The sequence below is a fragment of the Fulmarus glacialis genome, unplaced genomic scaffold (genome assembly GCF_000690835.1).
Source record: "Fulmarus glacialis isolate BGI_N327 unplaced genomic scaffold, ASM69083v1 scaffold28294, whole genome shotgun sequence".
Classification (NCBI taxonomy): domain Eukaryota; kingdom Metazoa; phylum Chordata; class Aves; order Procellariiformes; family Procellariidae; genus Fulmarus; species Fulmarus glacialis.
The window spans coordinates 1-27,366 of NW_009209137.1; the positions used below are offsets into that span (position 1 = coordinate 1).

General features: G+C 35.6%; 1 protein-coding gene across 1 annotated transcript; it reads right to left on the bottom strand.

The window, feature by feature from the left end:
* Nucleotides 1-7: 7 nt before the first annotated feature.
* Nucleotides 8-23,406, bottom strand: LOC104076039 (disks large homolog 1; the record flags this gene model as incomplete). Its single annotated transcript, XM_009576742.1, has 10 exons — nt 8-1,004; nt 3,794-3,885; nt 4,246-4,355; nt 7,600-7,772; nt 7,928-8,029; nt 10,573-10,623; nt 13,808-13,849; nt 17,199-17,298; nt 22,331-22,400; nt 23,230-23,406. Coding segments are annotated over 10 exons (1,024 nt in total), but the record flags the coding sequence as incomplete, so codon positions are not given.
* Nucleotides 23,407-27,366: the final 3,960 nt, after the last annotated feature.

Below are 27,366 nucleotides of genomic sequence, written 5' to 3' on the forward strand. Positions count from 1 at the left end.
TAAGAACACACACATTTTTAGGCTACGAATCACTTTCTCACTGCCCTAATGACCACCTCTGCAGCTGTTTTCTGTATTACTGCCAATGGAAATTTGGCATTCCTCTGAAAAATACAAGGTTTCCTAGCACCTAAACATATTTTAGGCTCAAAAAGTGTGATGACCATTATCTATAAACAATTTCTGTAAGACACTATAAATAGTGTTTCACAAGGAAGATTAAAAACATTACACATCTTTGTCCCTAGCAATTGGCAAAAAATGAAAAAATAGATTATAAGAATATCCATATGAAATTATGAAAATGAATATCCCTTGAGAAGTAATAATGGGAGTTAATGAAAATGTTAACTCAAAATTTGAAAGTTTCTCTCTAACTGCCTGGAAAGAAAAAAAAAAATAATACTGTGAGAATAGAATTTAAGTCGGAAAATAAAACCTGAAATTGATTGCCCTGACCAAACCATGCTATTAAAGTTAAGCGTGCAAAGTTATTCATGATTTATAACTTCCTTGAATACAACTTTTCTTTCAATTGTTATGAAATTTTAAAAGAATGTCTATAAAGCTTTTTTGAAAAATCTTTGAAAGTTACTTTCCCTTAAACGTTAAGGAATTTTACCAAGCAATTCCCTCCCACCCCCACCCCAAACTAATAGCTGGTCAGGCCATTCCACTGTCATGTTTGAAAAATGGCAAACCAACAACACACAATAATACAAATTATTTAAACTAAGAGAGACACCAAATGTAAAGCATTATGGGAACTGCAGAATGTGATGGTTAGGGTATGAACCACGCTGGAAAGAACTAGAGGCAGGCTCCACTGGAAGGGCTTAGAGTCGTCAGATGTAGTAGGTGATGTCAGTTAGAAAAATGAAAAATAAAAATCTGTTTTCATAATTTTTCTTTTGCTGGAACCCAGATGTAAGGCCCAGACTGCTCCTCTATGATCTGTTTCACTTGGTTGTAGATTTCTTCCAGTGTGTCTCCTTGGACAATAGCTGCAAAACATAATGTGGCAATCAGAAATTATCCTCCCCAGCTCTGCACAGAAACCAAGACGTTCCAAGCCAAGCTGTCGTTTTTTCTTAGAGGAGCAAGAGGATTTTAGATCGCTGAAGGAACGGAGACCCGCTGGGATTTCTGGTTTCTGTGCTGGAGTGAAGCACATTGTTGATGGTACTGAAGGACACACAAAATACCATCTCTCCCACTCAGAGGCTTGGGGTTAGGAAGTGGTTTTTCCTTTACTGCAAGTATACACATACAACTGAGGAGTGTTTTTTGCTTTTCCTAACCACGTTAGAGTTTGTCTGAATCAATTCACATCCTCCAGCATTCTTTTTGGTCCAACTTTCATGTGTGTTTCCAGCACAACAAGGCAAGACAGAGTACAGGGCTGTGTCCTCATGCAGTCAGTCTGAGGCCTGGCTTGGTGTAATGCAGGCTGGTGAACTCCTCAGCTAGATCCTGAAACTTCACAGCAAGGCTGGCTGACCTTGGGATTTCTACCTGCTAGCATTAGCTTTGCTTTTGGCCAAAAAGAGAAGGAACTCATGGAGTTTGTCGCCCAGCCACTAGATTCAAGTTTTATAGACAACAGCCTTCCTTATATAGTTAAAAGTGCAATTTATGTTCAGATGGTGTAAGTTAGACATATTTTCTCCAAGGCTACGAAATAATTAGAAATCAGCCAATATGGATGTGTTCTGACATATAAAAGTAAGGAACAAGGATGAAGTTTGAGCTGTTCTTACCACACTTCAGTCTGAAAATGCAATCACCATGAGATAGCAGCTTCTTTTTAATTAGGATTGCCACCTCAGTGTTGATAATCCAAGAAACAAAGTTTAGCATGAAAGATAATTTTGGAGGCAGGTCAGACTCACTCTTTTGTGCATTAATATATTACTGTTGCTTCCAAGCTTTGCTTTCATGCCAATTGCTTCCTTTTTATTCCTACTCATCATTCCCATCTCTTAAAAACTTTCTCCCCATCTGCAGCCCATTGTCATAGTGCCTGTGGGAGGAGGAGGCCGTTCAATTATTTTAACTCAGGTGTAATGTTCACAGCACAACATTGCATTAGAAAGATTCAGAATGTCTTTGCAATGCAAATAGCCATAAGCTTCAGCATCTCACTTCTCTCCAGCTATGTTTAACCACACTTCTTCCAAAGCTCAATACCCTCAAAACAGAAGATGGATGCACTCTTCATGTGCTTCAGTGCAAACTGTTTAAACTTAACCTGCTGATGAAGTTGATTTCAGTTATCCCACATGATGTGGCATTTTTTAACAGATTAAGGAACGCTCACACATTCTGTTTAACCACCTGACTCACATGGGTGGCAGCCTCCAAATTGTAAGCAGTAAGTGGGATTTGTAGTGTCTTCAAGTATCTCAAACAGATTTGGAAAAGGATTTCTGGCCTGAACTGCATTATCAAGATCAGAAGTCTGACCACTGCTATCTTCCTTTGTCAACAAGCCTTATACTTCTGAGAAGAAACATGGCCCTGAGCACTAGAGCTCTTAAAAAGGCTCATAGGTTTTTGAAACATCTTGAATTATAACCCTTAATTTCCTGAAAAAGTGTCCTATATAATGCCCTGAGACAACCTGGGAGAATACCAGCTACTAAATAAATATTTAATTAATATCTATTAAAATAAACTTATTTGTTTCCTGAACAACAAACCTGACACATTTGCAAGTCATTTGGTAAGGGACTCTATAACTGGAAGAATCTGCAACCCATGTTGAGAGTCCCATAACTTTCTGGGTGCAGACAGATAGAGAGCTATGGGAAGAGAAGCTAGATGCAGTATTGGGATAAACTGACAGCTGCGAGGCAGCAGAGAGGGAGGAAGGCAGACAAAAAGGCACGGACTCAAGTTGTTCATTGTGTGGGTAGCACACAAGGTAGAGAACAAGGCAGCGGGAAGACTGGGGCCGGGAGTGTACCGGTTCCTCTATCTTCCTCCCATGTGATGCCACCACCCCTTCCTGTGTCTCTGCCCAGGTGGAGCAGAATGTTGCATTCACAGCTCTGCCCACATTAAGATGTGGAAGAAGGAACGGGGCAAAGGAGTCATGTCACAGAAAGGAGGTGAATGGGGCAGCAAACACTGAAACACTGCAAAAGAGAACAAAACAGGAAGAAAAGGAGCGAGTGTCTATCTAGGGCAGGAATAGAGAAGGCTCATTTCTGTCCTCCTGAAAATCCTGACTTGATCAATCTCCTCCTACTGCAAGCCACAATGCAAACAATTAGCACAGTTTGAGTGCTTGCAGCCCACCCCTTGCTGTTGCAGTTAGGTCCATGGCATATACAAATTTGATTTGCTAAGTACCATAATGCTGTAGTGCCCAATTTCCAGAGGCTTAATTAATTACCATCATTCTTTACTTCCTGATTTAAAAAAAATAGAAATTAATCATTTTCTACAGGGAGCTTTGCTGGGCAATCTCAGCTCTGCAAATAAAAAGCTTTAAGTGTACAATATATCAACAGAGCAAACATCTGCATTACAATACTTAGGAAAATGGTAGAAAGTCTCACAATTTTTAAAATCTAAATTAAGCTCCCAGTACATTTTTGTATATATTGAATTAATTGATCAAATTGAAATCAGTGTAGAGGTACTAAGATGGCTCTAGGCCTCAAAACAATCACAGATTAGCCGGAAAACAAAGTTCAGCCTTATCTCAGGGGTGAGGCAATTGCTATTTTACAGCAAGCAATAAAATTTCAACTCTGGCAAGGGAACAGTCCCAAGCAAAACACACCTGTGAAGTGTTCAGTAAATTCTTGTTCCAGTTTCATGGCTCTCTCAAATGTCTTCCTGGCTTGCTCTTCCGTTAAGCGTTTATTCATTTCCCTGAAATTGAAAGCATTATACATTTAAAAACTACTACCAAATACTTGAAGTCTTTTGAAATAAGGTTTTAAATTGTTGTCTGATTATTAACCCTAATAAAAGGCAGTCTCCTAAATGACACACCTAAGCAAAGATCGTAGTGGGAATGAGCTGTTCTGACACCATGTTGCATGGAATTCAGCACAATGACATTCGTTCTCAAGCATTTTAATTTGGATTAGAAACCCTGCCTAAAAGTCCCTAGAAATTAAACTCAGGAAATTAAATATTGTTTAAAACGCAAATATTACAATTGTCTTCACACAACTTGCAGTTGGCTTTTCAAACACAATGACAGTCTCAAACTTTACTTTTACTCACATGATATTTTCCACTGTTTTGGGTTTAATAAAAATGGAGATTGGGTACAGCTGGGCAATCTGCAACCTTTTGATCGCATTACCAGAAACATCAAGAATGCAATGTTTACCCTAAAAAGTGAGAAAGAAGGGAAAATGGCACTAAGCAAAGTTTAAGTCACAGGTATGCATAGCTAATAATTTAGAAGAGAAAACACATCTCCACTGAAGCCAACAAAATTAGAGCATTTGCATCAATGATATTACGATTTCACCACTTTGGCACAAGGTCTCACAATGCTCCTCTGTTGGGATCATACATCATTTGAGATGTTCCTGACCCTTCTTCCTTTCTCCACCAGAGGTTGCAGCCCAATCAACAATGCAGAATCATCCAGTGGAACAGCTGTACTTCAACCACACCACCAAAATTATTTGGTTTTAATTTTTTTTTTTTTTAAAATAATCTGAGGATCCTTTAGGGAGGTGGTCATGTCACAGATGCAGTTTAGAGAGGAGCCAGATGACTTAACTGGCATACCTGAAGGAGTAACCACCCCTGACGGCAGGGAAATATGCCACCATCAGAATCATTAGATGGAACTGAATACAAGCGCTCTCCTCCCCCCGGGTGCCACACAATAGAATACCAAGTTTGAGAGGGTGAATGCAATTTATTTGGGCTGATTATTTTTTACCTCTTGAGAAACAAATACAACTTAGTAGTTCCTTGGGCAGTTGTAAGACAATGTGGTAGGGCTGCTTTTCTCCCCACCTTTATTCTCCCACTATAAGCAATTTCCCAGCTCTTTGGGCTATCTCATCTCAAAGGTTCTTCCTGTTCCTCAGCTCCTCTCATCTCTGATATGCTCACTTCCACCTCACAGATTTTTATTTCTTTCCTTTCTCAGTAGCATATGAGTAATTTGGCATACCACTATTTTAGAAAGGGATGGGGGGAGAGGAACAGAAAACCACTGTCAGGTGACTAAAATAAGAAAAGCTTTTTCTTTAGCAGGAGACCAATGTGAATGGCAGAATTCTGTGAGCCAGGATACAAACCCACAAGCACCGTAAAACCAAAGGTTATTCGTATCATACAACACACTTCCTGAACTCCTGGGAGATCATTCCTGGAGGGCACGTTGAAGAACAAGGAAGTGACTGCAGTCTGAAATGACTGACACGTTTCTGCTTCCTGGCAGAAGAGATCACTAAGGATCATTTACATTTGATCTCTCACACAACAAAACAACAGTTTTATTTCAGGAATTCTTAAAGAGGATAGACGTGTTCTTCCCATATGAACAACACATATCTGCTTGCTTTCAACTGATGATAGCTGTTTCCCAGATCCAGTCCATGGATCTGGATGCTGACTGGTATCATTTAAGAAAGGTGTTTGTATGTTCTAGCAAAGTATTTTATTACATGTGCTGACCTGTCCACATCTTTCAAATATTTTCTCTTTAAATGTGGCACATGCTCTGGGAATTGAGAATTAAGAGCATTACCTGGTCCATTTTCCTTTTTGGGATAAGACATTTAGTATTTGCTGTGTTTGGCCCAATAACTTATGCCCGGTGCCAAAGGATTTTGGGCAAAGGGCGGAGGACTAGATTGCCAGCACAGTAGCTGTACTGGACCTTATGAAATATAACTGTTACAGTTTATTCCAAATCAGTAATGAATGTGCATTTACAGTGGCCTCAGACACAGAGATTTGCAAGCTGCTAGCAATTCCAAAGTGGATATGAAAATTTCTTTCAAGCGAGGATTTGGAAGACAAGGAAAAGAAACGCAAGTACCTCATGATATAATTATCATGTTTTCATCCAGGGAAGCTATTTTGCTCTTTGCACAGTACATTTAAACAATATTTTACATGTTTTTTAGTTCCTTACTTGCACTGCATCTGATTGAGAAACACAGCACGGCACTCAGTGCCTTTTACAATAACTGAAAAATGACATCAAAAAGCATCTTTAGCTGTGTCCATTATAGGTAAGGAAATGAGAGAGAGAGGGATCACCTGGAACGATGGGCAAACGAACACAATTTAAAGCTATTGCAAGAATGCTATTTCTGGTACTTTTGGGGTAGTAGCAGTCACTTCTGTTGTGCATGCCCCTAAATTCATCATAGAAAACTTGGAAATCGTCTTTTGTATCCCAGTAATAAGACCCACTGAAGAGATGGAGAGGACTACACGGAGGGAGTAGCCCCAGATCGACCAGTCTGCAGCCCCGTCATGATTTTGAAGTCTGAAGGACAGGCCATTGTTTCCCAGAAAAACGATGATAGCTGGAACTGAGAAATTGCTACATCTACCCAAAGTCCCACTGTGCCTGTGCAAGAGATTTAATAGTATGGAGACATCTGGTAGTACTTTGTTCTTCATGTCAGTTTATAAAAGATTCACAATTGTTTTGTACCTTACTAATCCCACTAGTAAATTACACTTGCTAGAATTAACAATACTTGGCCATTTGGCCAGAATGGTCTACACTGTTTTCCAGAGGACTAACTACACTCCCGTGTCACAAGGGTTAACCACACTTACCCTCTGCATGCCCAGACTGAAAGTGCTCATGCTTGTGAGTTCCCACCTAGAAAATAGCTGTTTCTTCTCTCAAACAGATTAGTTGTCTACTGTAAATGCACCATATTTGTAAGCAGTAGAACAACACTCATCAACCTAATGTGGATCATTCGCAAAGAATTTTCACCAAAAAGTTTTCATTAAAACAAGCATCTTACTCTAAGAAATATGCTTCCTTCTTCCCACTCTTTTTCAGAGAGCTCAAGTAAACTTCACTTTGAATTTAGAAATGTTTAGATTTTGAAAGAAATAGTTGATTAAAATCTGTTCAAGATAAAAACAGTAAAGTCAGTCTTCAAAAGGTAGTGATAGTTATGTAAAATGTCCTTCTAAAATTGAGGTTATTACACTCTTTTCCCTTTGTCAGCTAAATCCATGAAGAGCACAAAGAAAAAAAAATTTTACAACTTTTCTTCTGCACAGGTCTATATCAAATGGATCATCATATTAATCGACTCCACCACCACTATTCTTAATTAGTTAATGATCTATGTATGTGAGCTAGGCTAATTAGCCTGTAATTCCAATTATTTCTTCTCTATTTTCTAAGAGGGCACAAACTCTTTTCCCGTAATTTAATCACAATGCTTTCATCATTCCAAAGCTTCATTATTTCCCTAAATGCATTTGTGACAATGCAATTTGTTTCTAGTTTTGTACAAATTCCTTTTAAGTCAGAGGGTTCCTAATGGCTTCTTGCCATTCTTCTCTTTTCCCCTGTCAGCAGAGTCAGATAATCACCTCAGTAAATGAAAGTAACTGGCACTGATTTACCTTTTCTGCTACTTCTCGCACTGATTGGACACTTGTTCCATAAAGATGATTATTGTACTGGCCAGCTTCAATGAATTTGTGATCCTGAATATCCTTCTCCATTTGCTCTCGAGAAGTGACAAAATGGTAATCGCGTCCATCCACCTCATAATCTCGTTTTGGTCTAGTAGTATCTTTAAATATAAACCAGTGATTTTTAAAGCAAAACATAAAACAGTGACATTTTTCCCTACAGTCTCCCATTTATACTGCAAAATTGTCTCATGCAAAGAGATGAATTAACACAAAAAAATAATTTAGAATTGCTTTAGTATTTGCTGAGACTTACGTGGAACACACGAGCCAAATTTGTCTGGGAATTCTGAGATCAGATCATCATTTATTCTGTCTTTCATGGGTCCCAAAACAATCACAGGTCGAGTGTAACTGACTATTAAACATAAAGGAATAACATCAGTTACATTTCAGTATGATTGCTTTCTTTCACAGTTCAGCAAAATAAGCTTTATCACATGGTAATGTTTTAATACCTAAAAGAATATGTACTCCTAAAGAGAAGAAAAACATGTTGAAGAATGTATATCAATTAATACCATAGTCACAGTAAGATGTTAGATGTTCACTCTCAAATCACTATCCTGGGGGATTGAAGATGTTTGAAATTATCAAGTCTTTGGGGGAAAAAAGATGATCTTTTCACAAAGTAACATCCTTCATTCTAATGAAAACAGCAAAAGGAGGAAGTTTGAAAAAATCTTTTCACTTCAAAGAGGTACCTAAGCAGTAGCGGAGTTTGTGGAGTTCTAGTTCTGTGTTGGTAGAAGCTTCTTTTTTTCCTCTAAGACCACAACTTAAATACTCATATATGAAAAGACTCAACTATCTATAGCTTCTGTAACTATTAACACCCTTATAAAATAAAATATAGCATCTTTTAAAAGCAGCTTAATCTTTTATAAAGTTATAAAGGGCTTTTCGTTGGAAATGAAGCTCAAGCAGAAAATATCTGATTATACTGCAAGAACCATGAAGACAATAATGTCTAAGTATCTTAGCATTAGCATATAATTTCAGCTGTAAAAATCCTAGTTTTAGGTTCAATCTGTCTTTCCTGCACAAAGAAGTCCAAATTAAATAAAATCTGATCTATACAATATATTTTATTTTGACTCTCGGAACTATCTCCTTTCAGGGGTATTAATATATTCATAAGAGAAATGTCTGGGATCCAGTAACTGTCAACCTATTGATTTAACAATAAACATCTTTGCTTAAAGACTAAGAGTGGCCCACTAGTGTCTCAAATCCAAGCACCTTTAAATCTGTTTTGGTCATTACAGTTCTTTATTCCTCTGAGCTTCTTAGAAAAAAAAAAAATTTACTGTGGAAGTGAATTAGTGGACAAATGCAGATACCGTATGCAGGGAATGTATTACTGCACCTAAGAAAAGGAACGATATGCTGGTTCTTTTATGGCCTTCCCCATATGCTATAATAGACTCATAAAGGGAATTACAGTCATGTATTTAAGTGCCAAAGCACTTGGCTCTCTAAAATCTTTAGTTTTACAATATGGTAGTTACTAAACCATTGGCTTGTGCGAAGTCTCATTCACATCTTTTCTCTTCAACCTTGATGTTAATTCACTTGGTATTACTATCGTTCTCACTAAACTATTAAGCTATCAGAATCTGGGAAGCTGATGCCAGCTAAAAAGATGTTTCTCATTTTGTGAGACCCTCTGGTGTGCATACATACACAGACCCAGCAGCTGCTCATTTGAGGGTAACAAATCTCCAGGTTCCCTAGCTTAAGCACAGCTTGCTTGGCACATCGAAGAGGGCCTACCATTTCTCCATTTCCAGCATGGTCTCAACTCATGCATTTCTCATCCGTTACTTTATTTGGAGCCTACTAAAATTACAAATTATATGACATAAATAATGTAGTCTGTGTTAATCTTGTATAACAATTTTTACTACTTTTGGAAGCTTACTGATGAAATGGAGCCCACATGCAATGATGAACAAGTTGGAGTGGAAAGTCTATACAGGCGCATGCGTGTTCCACAATGGTATTAAAAGCAACTGGGCCATGCCACTCACTTCATGAAACCAAAAATGAAATCTTGACACTCAAAATTCATGTAAATACATGATGTATATTTACTTCAACTGCCACCTTATTTGATAGGTAATAGATATCAAGTATTCCCAAAGGACATCCCTTTTACAGATCAATTTACAAATATATGAGCTATGTATCAGATAATGTAAATCAGCCATTAGCACCTGTGGTGGTGAACTAAAAATTCTGTATCTATTATACACAATGATGCAAGATCAGAACCAAGGTGAAAAGGAAATGATAGCATCCCATTGGAAATCAGTGAAAAGCTTTTATTTTAAATGCAAGTGTAAGAAAGTATTTTGTCCTATCAATTTCCATTTCATTGAATTTTTTTTTCCCTGGGGGGAAAAAAAAAAAAAAATCACTTGGAAATTGCTAACCAAATTAGCCATGTAAGAAGACAAAACAGAAATAGGAGACTGCCACGTTTTAGAGATATTTCAATTAAAGCTTACTAAAATAGACAAATGATGTATTGACACACTTTTTGCTGTGACAGAAAAATGGAACCGCAACAGTGAGAATGCTAAAGCAATATGAAACAGAAGAAAACCATAATTTCTGAGGTTCACACTTGATGAAACTGTTAAACATACCATATTTTCATTACGCAATGTAAAACACACATAATAAGTTATTTTAAGTAGCACACTTTTGGATTGTGCACTAAATAATTTAGCAATTGCATTTAATAATTAATGCCTTTATGCTTTATTCGTTTGAATAACGGTAACAAGTTCAAAACAGTGAAAAAGTTTATCACGGTGCTCAGTACATAAGGGCACATGAAGCATTCTGATAATTCAGATGATACTTATTTTATACTGAGTGAGATTTACAAACCTTCTTGTTGATTGACTGGTTCATATGACAAAACATATTCCTCTTGGCCACCTAAAATGCAAATGCAAAGACATATCTATGTATTTTTTTCTAAATCAACATCTTTAAATTGAGTCATTCAATGAACTATAACGATACAGACATTCCTCAGTAATATGCATTACAATGATACTGATGAAGGACATTTTTCAAAAGCGATGAATTATAAAAATCACAAAGATAAGCCAAACAAAATTTTAAAGCATAAGACACATACAGTATAAATAATTTCCTGGTTTACGTTAGCATGTCAAACTGACATCAAGCATAAGAAGAATTTTAAAGCATTATTGAAATGCTCTTATACACGTCTCCCTGAATGAAATGCATGCATGCTATCATTCACTGCTAGAGGCAATGCCACCTTCATCATTAACATTCTCCACACTTCGAAACCAGCATTTACAATAACATTTTTCTATATTTATACAGGGCTGACAATCATGTATGTCAAGGTGTACATATCTTCCATTAACTTTATCATGAAGTGGCATTTATATAAACACCTTCAATCACTAATTCTACAAAAAAATTATTATGATTGTATATACTAAATAACTATTCTGTTATTAACAAATTTTTAAAGTAATGAACTCGAAAACAAAGAATGCTTTGTATTGTTCTCAGCTCCAGAAAGCACATCAGCAGTGAATGAAACTAAAATAACTGAATTTTGACCTTTGACAGCTGCAGGCTTTTAAAATGTTAGTGAAAGCATTAGAAATATACCTCAGTTGCCATCTCTCTAAAAGATTATTTCTAGTCTAACAAGATATCTCCAAGTAAGATTTCTTGCAATGGAATCACTAAAAATAAACTCCATGACAGCAAAGAATTTATAATTCTGAAGATACAAGCTCAAATTATATGACATTACTATAAACTTTGAATAAAATACAGTCCTTCAATAACTCACTTGTGTAATTTTGGAACATTCTTTGTAGTTCATAAGCCATAATATATTATAACAGGCAAAGGAACATACCAATGCTATACCACAGTTGTACAGAAACAGATGGTGGATAAAGGCTTTTATAAATTCATATATTGCTTCTATATATCTATTTTTTACTTCATAGCAAATACTATCGCTATTTTAAATCTAAAATTTTACAATTTCATTACGAGAAATATTTCTCTTATTTGCAATAAATTTGCATTCAAACTGTACTACAGCAATACATGAATGAACATTTTAATTTTTAAGTTATTGCAAGTGAGGAATATGTTAAGACAGACATGAAAACATGCAACCTATATATTTTAATATCTCAAAAAGTTACTCATGCAAATGGATTTTAGAAGGACAGTATATACTTTCAAAACCCTTTTTAGGCTAGGGAATCACCAGCTATTGACTCATCCATGAAAGATGCAGCTCACATATAATTAGGTATTTCTCTGGAGAAGTCACATTGCTATAAAGCCAAAAATTAGTTAAGTAAACTACTAGAGAGATAATAACACGTAAAAAGCATTCCCTGATTGAGGGCAAAAAGTATATATTGTCACTGCTTTTCAATACTTTCAAAAAATGAATATTAATAGAATGAACCTTTTGAACAACCGTACTCATCTGTAATCAAGATAACTTTCATATTAGACAGCAGTAAGAAGAAATTAAAAAAATCATTTTAATAAAAGGTGTTTGGAATTACACATTCAGATAAGCAAATCGATGACATTCATAATAAGATCAGGGCTTCTCAAGTAATAACAGAGTAAAAAACTAACTAGTAGTACCAATAATGAGCTTTAAACATACATAAAGCAAGCTCTGAGAAAAACCTTGAGGGAGCGAGGGGAAGAGAGGAAAGCAGCAAATTTATGGAGAAACAGTCATGGCTAGATAGTTTTAATGGCGTGTCATTAAAAATGGTTAAAATTTATAAGTTTGTCATATAGGCAAAGGCAACTTCCATATACGCTCAATTTTGTGTTATTCTCAGGGAACACGAATGCCTCCCCCAATTGGTTTCTTTTCAATTACAGTCTATGACATTGTGAGCATTGTTAGTGCTGGGGATTTTATACACATGTATAAATTCTCTCCTTGAGCGTTACCATCTGGAAGAAAATATGTGGATCATCACCTCTGAGAAGATCTACAGCTTCCAAACAAATATATCTGTTAATGAACCACCTTCCTTACTACCCTAACGTAAATAATATCTGTTTCTGAAGTGCCGATTACAATTAGCAGGCAACCAGGAGCTGACCAGTGAGCCGCTCAGTGTCATACTGCATGACTTTTACTGTTCCTTCTTTACGTATCCCTCTCCAAATCCTTAACTTTTTCATCTTCCTGCTCTGCTCTATCCTGGTCTGGACTGCGCAGCCTTACTGAGTTATTCACTGGAAATGACCAGTGGGATTGAAGGTTTAAGACATTTTAAAGCATTGTAGAGCAGCATCATGCAGCATTACCCACTGTGAACATGTAGCACTCCTGCAGCTTGGGTAATATAGTAAATAGTACTGTAGCTTGGGCTAGTAAAAAAGCTAACTCAGTCTAGTATTTAAAAGATACTATGTCTTCAGAGAGAGAGAGAGAGAACATGTATGTGTGCCTAGCATGCTAATTTATCATAACTGACTCCAGCACTTAATGTGTGTCGTATGCTTTGAACACAATTTATACTAAGCACCCACACTTGACAAAATAGATAAATGAAAGCTGAAAGCAAGGGTAAATACATGTTTGCTTATCTTTTCTTTCATCAGCAGTATATACATATTAAATCTGAGTATCAGATGTGAAAAATTGTAGACCGTTATTGCGCTATTTAACAGATTACACAGTTTAGTTACGCTTCCAGTATTAAGCTCAACTACATATAATTATATTTGTCAGCATTAAATTTACACTTAGGTTTTAACAGGTCTAGCTAGCTCGCATAATTTTAAAAAGTAGGAATTGATTCAAATTAAGCTGAACTAAGAAAATCATAGATCACAATAAAAATATCCATAAAGGAGGTTTGCAATTATTCTCTCTAGTCAGTTTTTTTAAAACAAAGACAGACAATAGCAGAATTTGCAGTACCCCACCAAACACATGAATACGGATTTCACCTGAAGGTGACTGGAAAGTTCTACTTAACATGTAAATACCCAGAAAAGACAGACAAACAAAACCAAAGAAAGAGCTACTAAACAAACGTTCTAAATAAACAAAGAACTTAAAAACACTTACGGTAACTACTTTCACTATCGCTGGCATTAGAGGTTACATGCTCTGAAATTGCAAGACAATGGAAAAAAAAAATAAGGAACATACACTAGTGACATGAGTCCAAAAGAAAGCAAACTGACACAAAATAATCCAGATGAAAGACAATACTGATATCAAAATGCTGAAATCAATACATACTGCATATAAAAGTTTTAAGGTACTTCTCATAGCTCTCAGGATCAAGCTTAATTTCATACGACAGGAATGGATGTTAATAAAAAGAAAAACATTAAATAGCACATCAAAATAAGATTACAAAAAGTACACTAATTCATAGTTCACATGTAACCCTGCAATTTTTAGGTTTTCAGTTCAAGATGAATTTTGTTGTGCAAAAACTATGGGATTATGCATTTCAACTTTTTTGCAGGCAATTTATTGATTATATTAAGAAGTCTTGTAGCAGAAAATACTGGACTATATTGCAGGAAATATAGTGTAGCACGTTCAATAATAGACACTTTCCTATGGTACATTAAATAGTTTACTTGAAGTGCAATGCAGAATTAAGATTTTGACACCCCCCCTTCCAATGCTTTAGTTTTCAAAAGCTCCTGACTTTTATTCTGGACTAGCTATATTAATTTCATGTCTTTTGCATAGTAATCAAAATACTTCAGTAGCTGCAAGGTGTTTATATTTACTTTTTTAAGCTATGTAACTGTGTTAAATAAGTTTATGATAAAAATTAATGCAATTGAAGCATTTCAGTTATCAGTCTATTCTGTTACCTGAAAATGCTACAAATCTGGTGAACAAATACAAACTTTGATACTGCTGAACTTTATTGTAAAGAACCAATTTTTATGCCACCAAGTGAGTGTGTGTATTTGTAATGAAAAACACTAACATTCACAGGTTAAGACTGCATAAAGAAGCTTCTGCTTGACCTACACAAAGCAAGTACAATTACATTTGAAATTATGTACCTAACTGTGTGCATATGATAATATATATTGTTATCATGAGGAGCCTTTATAATACATTAAATTCAGTGTGGTTCCTCTACTACAAGATTGAAGAAGTCCCCCCCCCTCCCCGCTAGGGGACTTTAGAGGTAAGAATACAGTTATGAAGCAAGTATGCTTCTAGTGATTAATAAACATTACGAAAATTACAGTCATCATATGTAAACTAAGTAACCTTTTAAAATGTTTTTGGGTAAAGCGAACCAGTATTTTTAAACCACAAATCTCTGGCTAGACTGAACTCCCTCATTTCATTTTTGTGGAGGAAGAACAAACAAGTATTTCCAAATGTTTGCGAGTACCAACAATTTGTATCTACTCCCATTTCATTTTCTTGTCTTGGAAAAAGAATGTCCATATTGACATGGAAGAGGCAAATAGTGATGTTTAAAAGCCTTGTGGTATAACATGAAAGGGCGACATTGTCAATTGAGAATACAGGTGTTGTGATAGCCTGATAATGGGCACAGTTGGTGAAGATGGAAAGCCTGAAATGCCAGCAAGAACAGCAGTCTTGCAGAGCCCAAGTAACACAGCTTGCATTAAGCATGGTAAGGTGGTTTCAAAAAGTCTGAAATGTGCTGAAAAACAGGCTAGAAGCCATTTATTTTTATAACAGAATCACCCAGTGACATTTCTGGACCATATTACATAGTTTAAACTAGGTACGATCGTCAGACCATAAAGGCTGCTAAGGTCTTCTGTTCTAGACCAAGAATTTCCTTGAAACTAGCCATTTCGGAAACGGAAAATTAATGTTATAGCTACTAGAACTTTTATTTCATGACACTGCTTGTTACATGTAATTTCAGGAACACTGTGCATAACAGTTATGCGCTAGGAAGAAATGTTATATTTAATGACCTTTAGTTACTGATCTTTAGTGACTAATCTTACTATTCTATAAACGCATAACGTATGTGTTTAATATCTGTGATGAATGCAAGGTCTTGACTTTTTTTTTTGTCATTTTAGTACAGTGGTACTAAACACTAAACATCTGTGTACACAAACAGATCTGTTAGAGTACTCAGCAACTTTTGAATCTTATTGTATTCAAGTAGTTAACATTTCTGCAGGAAATACAACTAATTCTTTTGTGTCTCCTCTATTAGCTACCCCTCTATCTGGTCTAAAAGCATCGTAAGAGTTCAAGTAAGTCAGACAGAAAAACTCTAATGGTATTTGTTAAGCAAAGTTTTTTTGTTTAAGTAGCTGTAAACATCAGTCACCTAGAGAGAGGATTGAAAACTGTAACTAAAGTGTTAGGGCAATGGTTGTACTATTACTGTAAAAAGCCATAGGTTATTTTAAAATAAATAAAAACACAAAGACAAGATAAAAAGTGACAGAAAAAAAAAATCACCAAATTTAATAACACAGTACTATTAAGGACAAACAAGTAAGCGCTGGTAAGCTTCTGAACAACAACAACAAAAAAAATCTTAACATGATAGTCACATGAACTTAAAGTAACACATTCCTGAAAGCAAAAACCCCCAGAACATTACAAACTAGAAAAAGCTTATGAAACATTTTTAGAGTCAACCTCCTTATGCCAGTAGAGCACCAGTCTCAGAGAGATCTGTTAAAAAAAGTAATTTTTCAGATGGAGGTTAAAATAACTTGGGAGTATTTTGATCACTTACTCAGGCCTTTTGATCCCATGTCGTCAGGGACCTCCTGCAGAGTAGTCCCCAGAGGGCAAGCAATAAAAAGACAATCACAAAGAAAATAATTGTCAGTAATATATAAAATTGGCGCTACGACAGGAGACAGTTCCCAGAACATCACAGGGGAAGGTAAGTCTATAGGATTTGACCTGACTGGCACATGAAGTGTAATCAATGATGCAAACAGCAGAGAATGCAGTTTGTAGCGGACCTGCTCTGAATTAGTAAACTTATGCAATTGCTTTTTGAGAAGACACTTTTTTTTTTAGCGCTGGCAACAACGATGAAAATCAAAATAACCTCTCTTCAATAGGAAAATCAAATTAGAATGGAATGACTTTGAAGCAACCAGTCTAAAGGGACTGATTCGAGAAACTGGTAAGCTCCGATACACTTTCTTTGTTGCTATGCGCTCTCCTCCAAGTCAGAAATGAGGAACCATCACTGACAGCGCTGGAGGGCTGTTACCTCCTCCAGTTACGTACACACTGTTACTCAAGAATATCACCCAGTTTATTCCAACTCTCGGATTGAATTTTACTTTAACAGCAAGCAAACGGTTTTATTGAGTTTGTAGATTGGTTTGTCATTCGCACCTCAAGCTCGTTAGCCTGTTGCAGCTCATGAAACTGTCTCCATGGTAACACCCTACTGCAATCTAGCAGGCCCTTCTACGTGTGCTTTGGTCTCCATCGAATGCCACATACTTACGGTCAATATCACTGGTTTCCTGCTCACTCTGGTCCTTGTTCTTGTAGAAGGGAAATTTTCGGGAAAAGAGGTTCTTTTTACGCTTGTCATTGAATGACTGCTGAAGAAGAGAAGGAGGGGCAAAACAAAGGATGTCTAATGTCTGTGTGAACAAAGGCCCAGACCAGCAGCTTTGTGGAAGCTGACTCCTATAACCACATTATGCAGTGCATATTTCAGTTTAACATTATCTTCTCAGCTCATTAAAAATAGAGATCGGGATCATGGCTTTGCTCACACCCTCCATATTTCACATGCTTACTCCTGAGAGAACTGGCAGGCTGGATCATCCTACATGGCCTGACCAGTATTTCACAAATTTAGGCCTGCTGGGAGTATAAAAAGATGGGAAAAACTAGGCTGCTATAAGATGGCCAAACGATAATGAACTCAAACTCAATTAAATCATTGATATTGTCTAATATAGGGGTTACAGTATTTTAAAAAAACACTGAGGCTCTACACATGCTTTTGCAAACAGCTGACACCATAACAGCACACCAGAAGCATTTGCCAGTGTTACCCATTTGCAAAGGCAAAACTGTAAATACCTTGGAGACAACTGCTAAATAACATATCATACAGTAAAGAAAAATGGAAGTTAAAAGCTGGCATTGTACTGAATGCTCTTACAATAAATTTAAGTAACAGTGAAATAAGAAAAAAGGAAAAGAAATGTGTCTAGCTAAAATATCAAAAAAAAAAACCAAAACAAAAGTATTTGTTTCAATCTTTCACAATTGCAATTCATTGCAAGTTGACTGAAAGGAATGACTTCGCTCTACATAACTCTGCATCCCAGTACCAAGATTAACTTTCAAAAGATACAAACTCATTTCATTTGTTTACTGTGGCAATTATTTTTCCAAGGGTGCATTTATAATTACCATGTGAAAAACCCTGTATGTCCAAGGATCATGTTCAGCAACTTTTGACATCAACTGCTTGTGTTGCTGAAGAATTTCTGCATCTCAGTTACTACGAAAATTTCCAGTTACCTATATAGAAATACACATATCCACCCATTTGAATATAGACTATTATTGTGCTCCTTGTCTAAGTGATGGAGAGCATCAAGGTATTTTCATTCATATATACATATGTCTACAGGTGTGATTAACACAGAATTTAGTAATATCTGCCATGTCTTCTGCTGAAGACATTATGTGACTACAGTCACCTTTAATCAGTAACATTTTTATTGCAATTATGCCCAGAACTAGAACTAATACAGCTAACTTGAAGCCAGTTGAAATTTCTTTTCATCTTTAGGCATAAGTGAATCATCTGCCCAGTTTTGCCAAGACATGAAATTTGCCATGTTTTTGTCATTTGGTTTGCAGAAACTTTATTGCGGGAAGGATGGCAAAAGTGAGAAAATGCCCAACTTGGTTTGGAGACCCTACACTGCAGGGGGACTGTTTATTTCTAAGCCAAGCAGAGCGCATGTGCAGCAGGAAGTAATAAAACTTCCACAGAACCATTTTTTAAAAGCTACTTCTAAAAAAACCAAAAATATTTTCAATTCATACATTAAAGACACTATTAACAGCTATTTCTAAAATTTGGAGCATGTTAACTTTCAAGTAATTGTCTGTCTGTCTTCAGCCAGTGTGAGCTCATCTTCTTCTATTCTATGCAACACAGTTGCAGAAAGATACATTACCTTTCCTAACAGCATTAAGTATGGAATGAAATATAGTAACAACTGGGGGTCAAGTAGAACAAAGTTTTTTCAAACAGTGGGCTACCTTCTTTGGTACAATTACAAAACAAGCATTTGACCTTTCTAAAGAAAATGCCTATAGTGCAACATACAAGCTGCATCCTGCTACAGTATTGACAATCCTTCTGGCCATCTGTTTTAATACAGACTTGCTTGGCAATATCAGATACTGAAACATCCAGTGATATTCCATTGTTTAAAAAAGTTTACTTCAAATTACCAGGTGTTAGACGCACACGGTACCATGGGAGCGCAATCAGTGACATTGAGCTCTGGAAATAGCAATACTGTGTTAAGTCAGAAATCCATAAAACCTTTAATTGGCTGGTATCTCTGTTCAACTAAAACCTGTCATTCCACTAAGAATTGGTAAATTATCAACCTGACGTATGGACAAAAGAACCGGTTTCCAGCCAGTCATATGCTTGCAGGAACCATAGCTGGTATGGGCAAGGTTTTAGGTTATGGTCCTCCTGACCCTCTTTATCTGAAGTCAACAAGTCATTGCAATAGATTTCTCATAACCAGAAAGATTAAAGTAATCTACAGAACAAGGGCAACAAAGAAATCTGCCCAGAGGAATAGATCTTTGCTGAGTATACTGAAAAATACTGTAACTTGAATTTCAAAAAGTGGAAGTCTCACACGTATATAATTGTTCAATTCAGACAAGTCCTTCAGTTTGGGCAAAAGAATAGGAGAAATAAATGTAACAAAGCTAAAATGGTGCAGTTTAACTGAGGTGGTGAGACTCTGCAATTTGTATAGTTAATATAAAAGGAGTGGCTGATTTATTGTACTTCATAAAACATAATCAGGTTCTTCATTTTAGTTTTGAAAATACTCCATAACAATAATTATTTTAACTTTCTGTACAGTAAATTTTACTGAACTAATATTAAATTTTATATACTGCATGTATAATGGCCAGAGTCAGTTCCATTGCCAAAAAAAAGAGAAAATGAAAGTAATATTATACTGATTTTGCATAAAAGATTAGCCAAAAGATTTTTTTTAAAAGATACCATGATTATAAAAAGCTAAAGAGAATTGCTTATTAGTTGAAAATGCATAGTAATTGTATTAAATTTTTCATAAGCCCACTGCAAATCATAAACAAGCATCATAAGCAAGAATATATTAAAACAGAAGCAGCACAGGAAGTGAGATAAATGTGTATATGAAAGGAACAAACAAGAAAAAAATTTAACAACTTCTGCTCCAATTTTTTTAGCTTTCCTTAAAATGAAAGGAACATGGGTTTTAATGTTTGCCATCACTAGGGTTATTCTTTAAGATTTTATCGTAGAAATTTTGAAGAATTACACAAAGTTGGAATTTCACCCTGTCCATGGAGTATTATCATACACAGACACAGGAAGGCACACAGTCCATGAGGACATGTATGGTGCAGACAACATACTGGGAAAAATATCACCATGACAAATGTAGGAAGAATACTTTAAGGAGAAACTGTAATGTTAAAACATTTACAGCTGAAGCAAAAGATTGTGAACAGTGTAAGCATGTTTGCAAAATGAAATGTTACTAAAGAAAAAGAACTGCAGTTCTGTATCAATGGCAAGCGTAGTTGCTTTTCCACTCAGTATTCCATGCATATCTTTGATGCTATGCTAGCACACAGTGACTGTGCACTAACTCTGCTATTGTCAAGATGCTACTTCAAATACATCATTAATTAAGTTAACTGTTTGCAGTTTATTGGTAGACAAACTACAAAACCATGCAATTATCTTCCAAAGAACATGGTAACATTTGAAAAATTACTTCATGTAATTAAAATAATCTAAAGTATTTAAGCTGTTTTCTTTATGTGACTTCCAAAAAGCGAACTCAAATTATAAAAATAATCACGTTAAAAATTACCACATCACTTGGCAAAATTTTATTCCAATACTAGACTATAAATGTACCAAAACAGAAAAAACCTGCAAATAATCCTCAAGGCAGTACTGTAACTGTTCATCAGAAAATAACTGGAGATATTTATTTCCTTTTAAACAAATAGTTATAGAAACAACCACGACATTTTCTTCATTAATAAACAAAACTGAAATCTTTACTGTGTAGCAGAGGGATGTATGTATGGATTTGACAGTCTTTAAAGTATAAAGTCCTACACTACAGGATAAAGTATCGAAGCTTTAATACTTCATATATGTGATTTTTGAAGTTATGAAAACATTGTAACTGAAATAAATGACAAAAAGGAATCTTTGGGATGTACAATAATGTATAAGCATGTTTCAGATTTTAAAAAATGATAATATATTATTACTTAATTAGATGTAATTAGTTACATCTTAAATCTACATCTTACATCTAAAACGCATATACCTAAGTCTTGAAATTACTAGTTATATATTATTGGTAGAAATCGTAAGGTTGTGAAATTGTTTCTCAAATTTCAAAATGACCAAAACATTGCAAAAAATCCTCACCCTCAAAAAAAAAAAATTTGGCTGCCTTACCATTATGAAATTGCTGTAATTTCGGCTACAAACATTCCTATTACTACTTAAGTAGCTACCCTGCTTTCTCACCGCTCATTCCCATGACGTGTACTGGGACAGGGATTGCATATTGTGCAGTGAACTGCACCAAGGGACTGACTAAAATTAAAACGAGGATTTCTTTTGGATTGGGTTATTTTTCATCTGCATTGGTTATTTTACATGATTTGAGCACAGCCACATCAGTATTTGCACCAATAAAGAGTGGCGATGAGAAAAAACAGCTGTGAGATGGAGATTGATTCTGGTCAGCAATGGCGCTAGCCTTGATTTTTTGTTGGCCTATGCCCTTGCATGAAATTCTTTAAAGCTTCCACAGTTGTAACAAAGAAGTTACTTTATGCTGTCTGTGTAACTGCGTACATCGTAAAACCTCATTTTATCAGAGGGACCCTGTTGAGCTCTACTTCCTTGTTTTCTCTATGCATTAAAAAACTTTAAAGAAACAAACATACTACTTTTTCTGAAAATTGGTAGTAAGCCTGCCCCAAAAATGGGAGTCCAGGAGTACAATCCATACTAAAGTACTAAACTGCTTTATAAACAGCACTTGCAGAGCTGTTAGAAATGGCACTATTCAATACTTGATTAGTATCTACAACTCCTATTACATTACAGTATTAACGATAATACATATTTCTAAGCTAATTCTTCAAACAATTTGCAGTGTTTTGGCAATGGTTTACTACTAAAGTTAGCTTTGGTGCTCAGAATTATTTCTATTTGACAGAATTTAATCTTTTCACTAAAAACTGAAACAGTCTGCATAGATAAACGACTGAAAAATGTTACCATTCACAATGCCAGGTGTAATTAGTACTTCATTAACTCACCCCTTTATCTCCTCTTGTTTTGGAATTGAATTTCACTGTCTTTAAACGGGCTCGTTCTTTTTTCTCAACTCTACCACAAAAACATACACAAAAATGTTAAATCAGCAAAATTCCAGAACTTCAAGTTACTACTTGTTACAATGTAAGCATATAGGTGTACCTTTTGTAGTACAGATTTTTGTTGGTGATGACACCTTCAGAAAATGGCAGCCTGCTAGTGGCAGACTGTATTGGAAAAGTAGGGTATTATTTCTCAAGTGATGAGCTGTTGAGGGTATTGGAGTATTTTGTGATTATGTAGGTTCAATAAATCGGGGGCAAAAAGAAAAAGCATATCAGTAAGTGAGCAGCCTCAATTACCAGTCAACAGCAGATATTAAGATTCAGAGCACCAAATCTCTTATTTGGGTCTCCGATATGCCAGCAAACATCTGTTTACTCTGGCCATCAAAGAAGGACTTTTCAGTTTCCCAGGTTTTGGGTAGAAAGAATTCATGATAGCGTCATGATTCGAACAAAATTTACTTTGCACCTTTTCATACATAAATGGTGTAATGTTATTAAACCCATCACTTGCTTACAGTGAGAACAGAGAAATGGACTTGGACCACCTTTATCAACTCCAGCATGCAATTCCTAAGACTAAATAGGATTTTAACAAACTTCTCATTGAATCAGTCAGAATCCCACTACAGATTATTTAAAAAAAAAAAAACAACAAAAAACAAAAAAACCAAAAAAACCCCAAATCAACCTCCTCCTCCCCCTCCCCCCCCAAACCAAGTGGCTGATGTGGTACAGAATTAACAACAAAGAGCAAAGCATATGCAATATATGTATTAATCATATCAGACATTTAATAGCAGACACCTCAAAGTCAATAAAATATCATGACATACCTGCGTTTGCTTGGGATAACTCCAATTTCATCACTTTCTCCATCTGGAGTTACTTGCCGTGCTTGCCACCATTCATCATCAGAAGCATTAATGACATGGAGAATATCGCCAAATTTGAAGTTCAATCCTTGACTTGGAAGACCGCTATCCTTAGTCTTGTCATAATCAAAAAGAGCTCTACATTGAAAAGAAAAAATTGAACATATTAAAAGCAAGAAAAAAAACCAGGAGAGCACACATAGCACAAAATATGAAGCTGCCTGTGTTGTTCACAAACAACTGCATCATTCTAACAGTTGCTTAAAACAAGAATGCTGAATGCATTCTCTCTCTCTCTCATATATATACACACACACGGAGAATATATAATATAGTATTCACACACACACACTTAGAAGTTTTAATGAATGAGAACAAACTGTCCAGAGCAGAACTCTAGTACTTTGTGTAAGGTCCACGGAAGATGCCTCCTGCAATTCAATAAGTACTTTGCACAGAGCAAGTTACATGTCAGCCTAGGGGAAAAAAGGCAACTATTTGAAGCATAGAGCACTGTCCAAAGTTCTGTTATGTACATTGTTTTATATCAAGTTACAAATTGGAATTATTTTATTAAGTAAAAATTACTGTCTTTAAAGTAAAAGTTGATATCGTCTTCACAGGGCGGCAGGAAAAAAAAAATTTAGAAATATGATCTGAACACAACTTTGCTACTGCAGTATCTGAAGGCAAAGAACTTTATGTGCATTCCTTTGGAAAATTCCCAACCATTTCAAGAGAATCTCATCCTTTTTTATAAGGTAAGCCTGTTTTCAAGTAACAGGCACTAGCAATATCTGAACACCAGCTGCGTGGCTACAGTTCATTAACATTCTCTTTGCCAGCAAGGTTGGTTTATGCAAGTCCACTATTATCCATACCCACATTCATACCTGCTTTGTACTGATTCCTTCCTCCTTTTTACTTATGAAAGCACAATTGTCTGGAAAGGCACATGGTGCACCATACTGTGGAACTGATCTGGGTTAAAATTAATTTCTTTTCTCCCTGTTGGATCATTTTATATCGGTTCCCTGAGCAACTGAAGAGACTTGCAGTATGTTTCTCCCAGCACAATCAAGGGTTCAGTGAAGATGTGGAAATGAACGATGACAGGAGCCTCTTACCAAACTGTAAGAGATACTCCTAAGATTATGCCTTACAAAGAATTCTTATTTTACTTTTGAAAAAAGCGTATGAACCTCACCTATGTAAAGTGAGAAGTGCCTGTATGACACAGTCCAAAAAAGCCTCAAATCTATTTCATCTGCAAGCTCATAAGTTTGTCAGTGATGCATTGTCTAAACGATACCCTATCTCCATTTAGAGACTTGATACCAAACCCATCTCAACCTTAGGAAAGCAGCAACAACAGATTACCATGCGATGATTTAAAATGGTGTCCTTTTCCTTGTCCAAATTCAGTTAGTTTCTTCTTCCCAAACACTAGTCTTATGTACCTTTTTCTGCTAGATTTTCAATGTCTCAGAATTTTTTTTAACCCATGTAAGTACCTGTAAGTCACAACTGTTTGCTCCAAAACATATTTTAGCTTTCTGAATTTTGCCTTTCTAAAGCACAGAGTGTATTTCTTTGGGTTTGAACTGTATTTACTCATAACCAATGTCAAATTGCTTAGAGGGAAAAAATTCATCATTTTCTGTCAGATCAATTCATCTTTAGCGTAAGTCCTACTGCAAAATCAGAGTTGGTTGAGACACCATGCCTTTCTGGGGCCATAAAAAGTATCAAAACCTTTTCATAATGAGATAAAGGTTTTAATAAATATTTTCTAAAAAGTCTAGAACAAGACAGACATCTTAAAATGGCTTTCAAATATTTACTCTCATAATACACAAAGCCATATATTTAAATGTGCGATACTTTTAATTTGTAAAATTTATACTAAAATGTAGGCTTTCAATTTTGAAAGTACTTGGAGGCTGAAATACCACCTTCCTTCAGTAGTGCAACCTCCACTATATCTTTCAGTTTAATTCCATAACATTACTTTGTGTGTAAAACTTGTATTTTTATCTCTGTTCAGAGCAAACACAAATGTTTGTTCAATTTTGCTTCTGCAAACAAGATAATAAATATTTGTAATAGCTGAGATATCCAGATTCTTTTTAAAAAAATCAGAATTCTTATTTTCTTTGAAATAGTCCAAATACTGCAGGTTAAGAAAATTATACACCTAGTAGTTATTCCTGCAGATTTATTCTGCACGTTTGTTTAAGAAGCACTGTGGACAAGTATCATTCCATAAATCAAAATAAATTGCACATAATTCATTATGTACTTTTAATGCAGATTCCAGTTGTTTACATTTTCACTGAATTAAATGCATCATGAAATTTATTTCCTGAGAATTCTTGTTAGCATTCAAGCAATGATTTCTACCAGCACTACTTTTAACTTTTAGTTTGAATATAAACTTATATGAGCAATAAGCTGAGCCTAACAGCATTAATACATGTTGACTGCATGAGAAAAAAAAAATACACAAGAGTGAAATGGAAGCACAAATGGATAAAAACATATATTATCAACAAATGCTCTTCAAACTAGATAAATGGTTACACTTAGTTTTTGCACGATGAAAGGCAGTTTCATCAAATATTTTTCCTCTGGTGAGGTCACTTCAACAAAAATAATTTTATTGGGGAAAAGAGTAAAAGCTGATAAAGATAGTTTTGTAATAAGGTAGTGACAAAACTATGCAGCTAAAATTTATAGGAACACCAGGAACTGGTAACAATCAAATAAATGAGCCAAAAAGCAAACAGAATTAATAAAAATCTCTTTCAATTCCAACTGATTAACATGGCTTTTCCTGGCAAGTCATCACAGCCAAGATGACATTTATCTACAGACTTTTTTTAATTAACACCCTATATGAAGACTTTTAATACAGATTAACAATACCATGTATACATTTATTAGTGTAAGTTATAAACACTAACTTACTTAAAAAGCAAATTGGTATTCCTGATCAACTACTGCTTTGAATGCAGTCCCATGATACTTACTCTAAAGTTCTATTTAAATTTAAATGAGTCATAAAAATTATTTTACAGAGAAAGCACCAAGTCCTCTGTTTTATTTCACCTTGTATCACTCAGCAGCTAAGCAGTGCTAAAAAAGGTAACTTGGTTCCTTCACTTACAAGTCTACAGAAACTGAAGTTAAGTTGCATGTTTCATGAGTGCTTATGCTTCAAAACCAAAAATTTAATGGCTGTGTTAACAGTGCCAAGTTTTCTAGAATGTCTTTTTACCCGGCCACAGTCATTACTTTCAGTATCATAGGCTGTTGATCAACTTTTACTGAAGCATTTCTTCTTTTAGGGTATTCTTGCTGAACAAAGCAATCAGGAATTCCTGCAGCAAAAGCATCTCCATGCCTTATTTCATGAAACATGAATTAATCTTACCACTTCAGAATAAATGAAGGTCAGCTTATGAAGGAGGTTCTCTTTTTCTCCCTGAGTTTTTGGGAAAGCTGTTTGAAACTAGATGTTTGAACTGTCAGAATAACATAGGGATGCCCAATTAAGCTCCTTCTGCAGGCAAGTAAACTTTTCAGGCCTGGGGCTAATGCCAGATCCTATTTTTCAATGGATTTAGTTAAAATTTCCTCATGATTTCAAAACTGTAAAGTTTCTTCCACTTCGAGATGTAACCGTTTTCTGCTCCAATCCAAGCAGGAATCAGCACCACTGTTTGAAATTGTAATGTATCATGCTGGTCAGAAAAATGCACAGAGGTAAAAGTAATTTTCAATTTTGAATTCTACACACATTGCACAGACTGAGATTTGGCATACAAGATGAGATAAAATATGGGACAAATTTACTCCCTGTCAACATATTATCATAGAAACTTGACACCATGAAAGCATCTCACTTTTTCACATGTGCTTTTTGAATCTGTAGATGAAGGAGGAGGGCGTATAGATGTATTTCAGATGCAAACCCAGAAACATTGTATGAGACAATCTCTCTCCTCTTAGAAAAAAGATCAAAAGAAATACAAAGCAAAAATAAGAGAAGGCCATTAAATCAGTACATCTTAATTAGTTGGGGGTGGGGGGGGC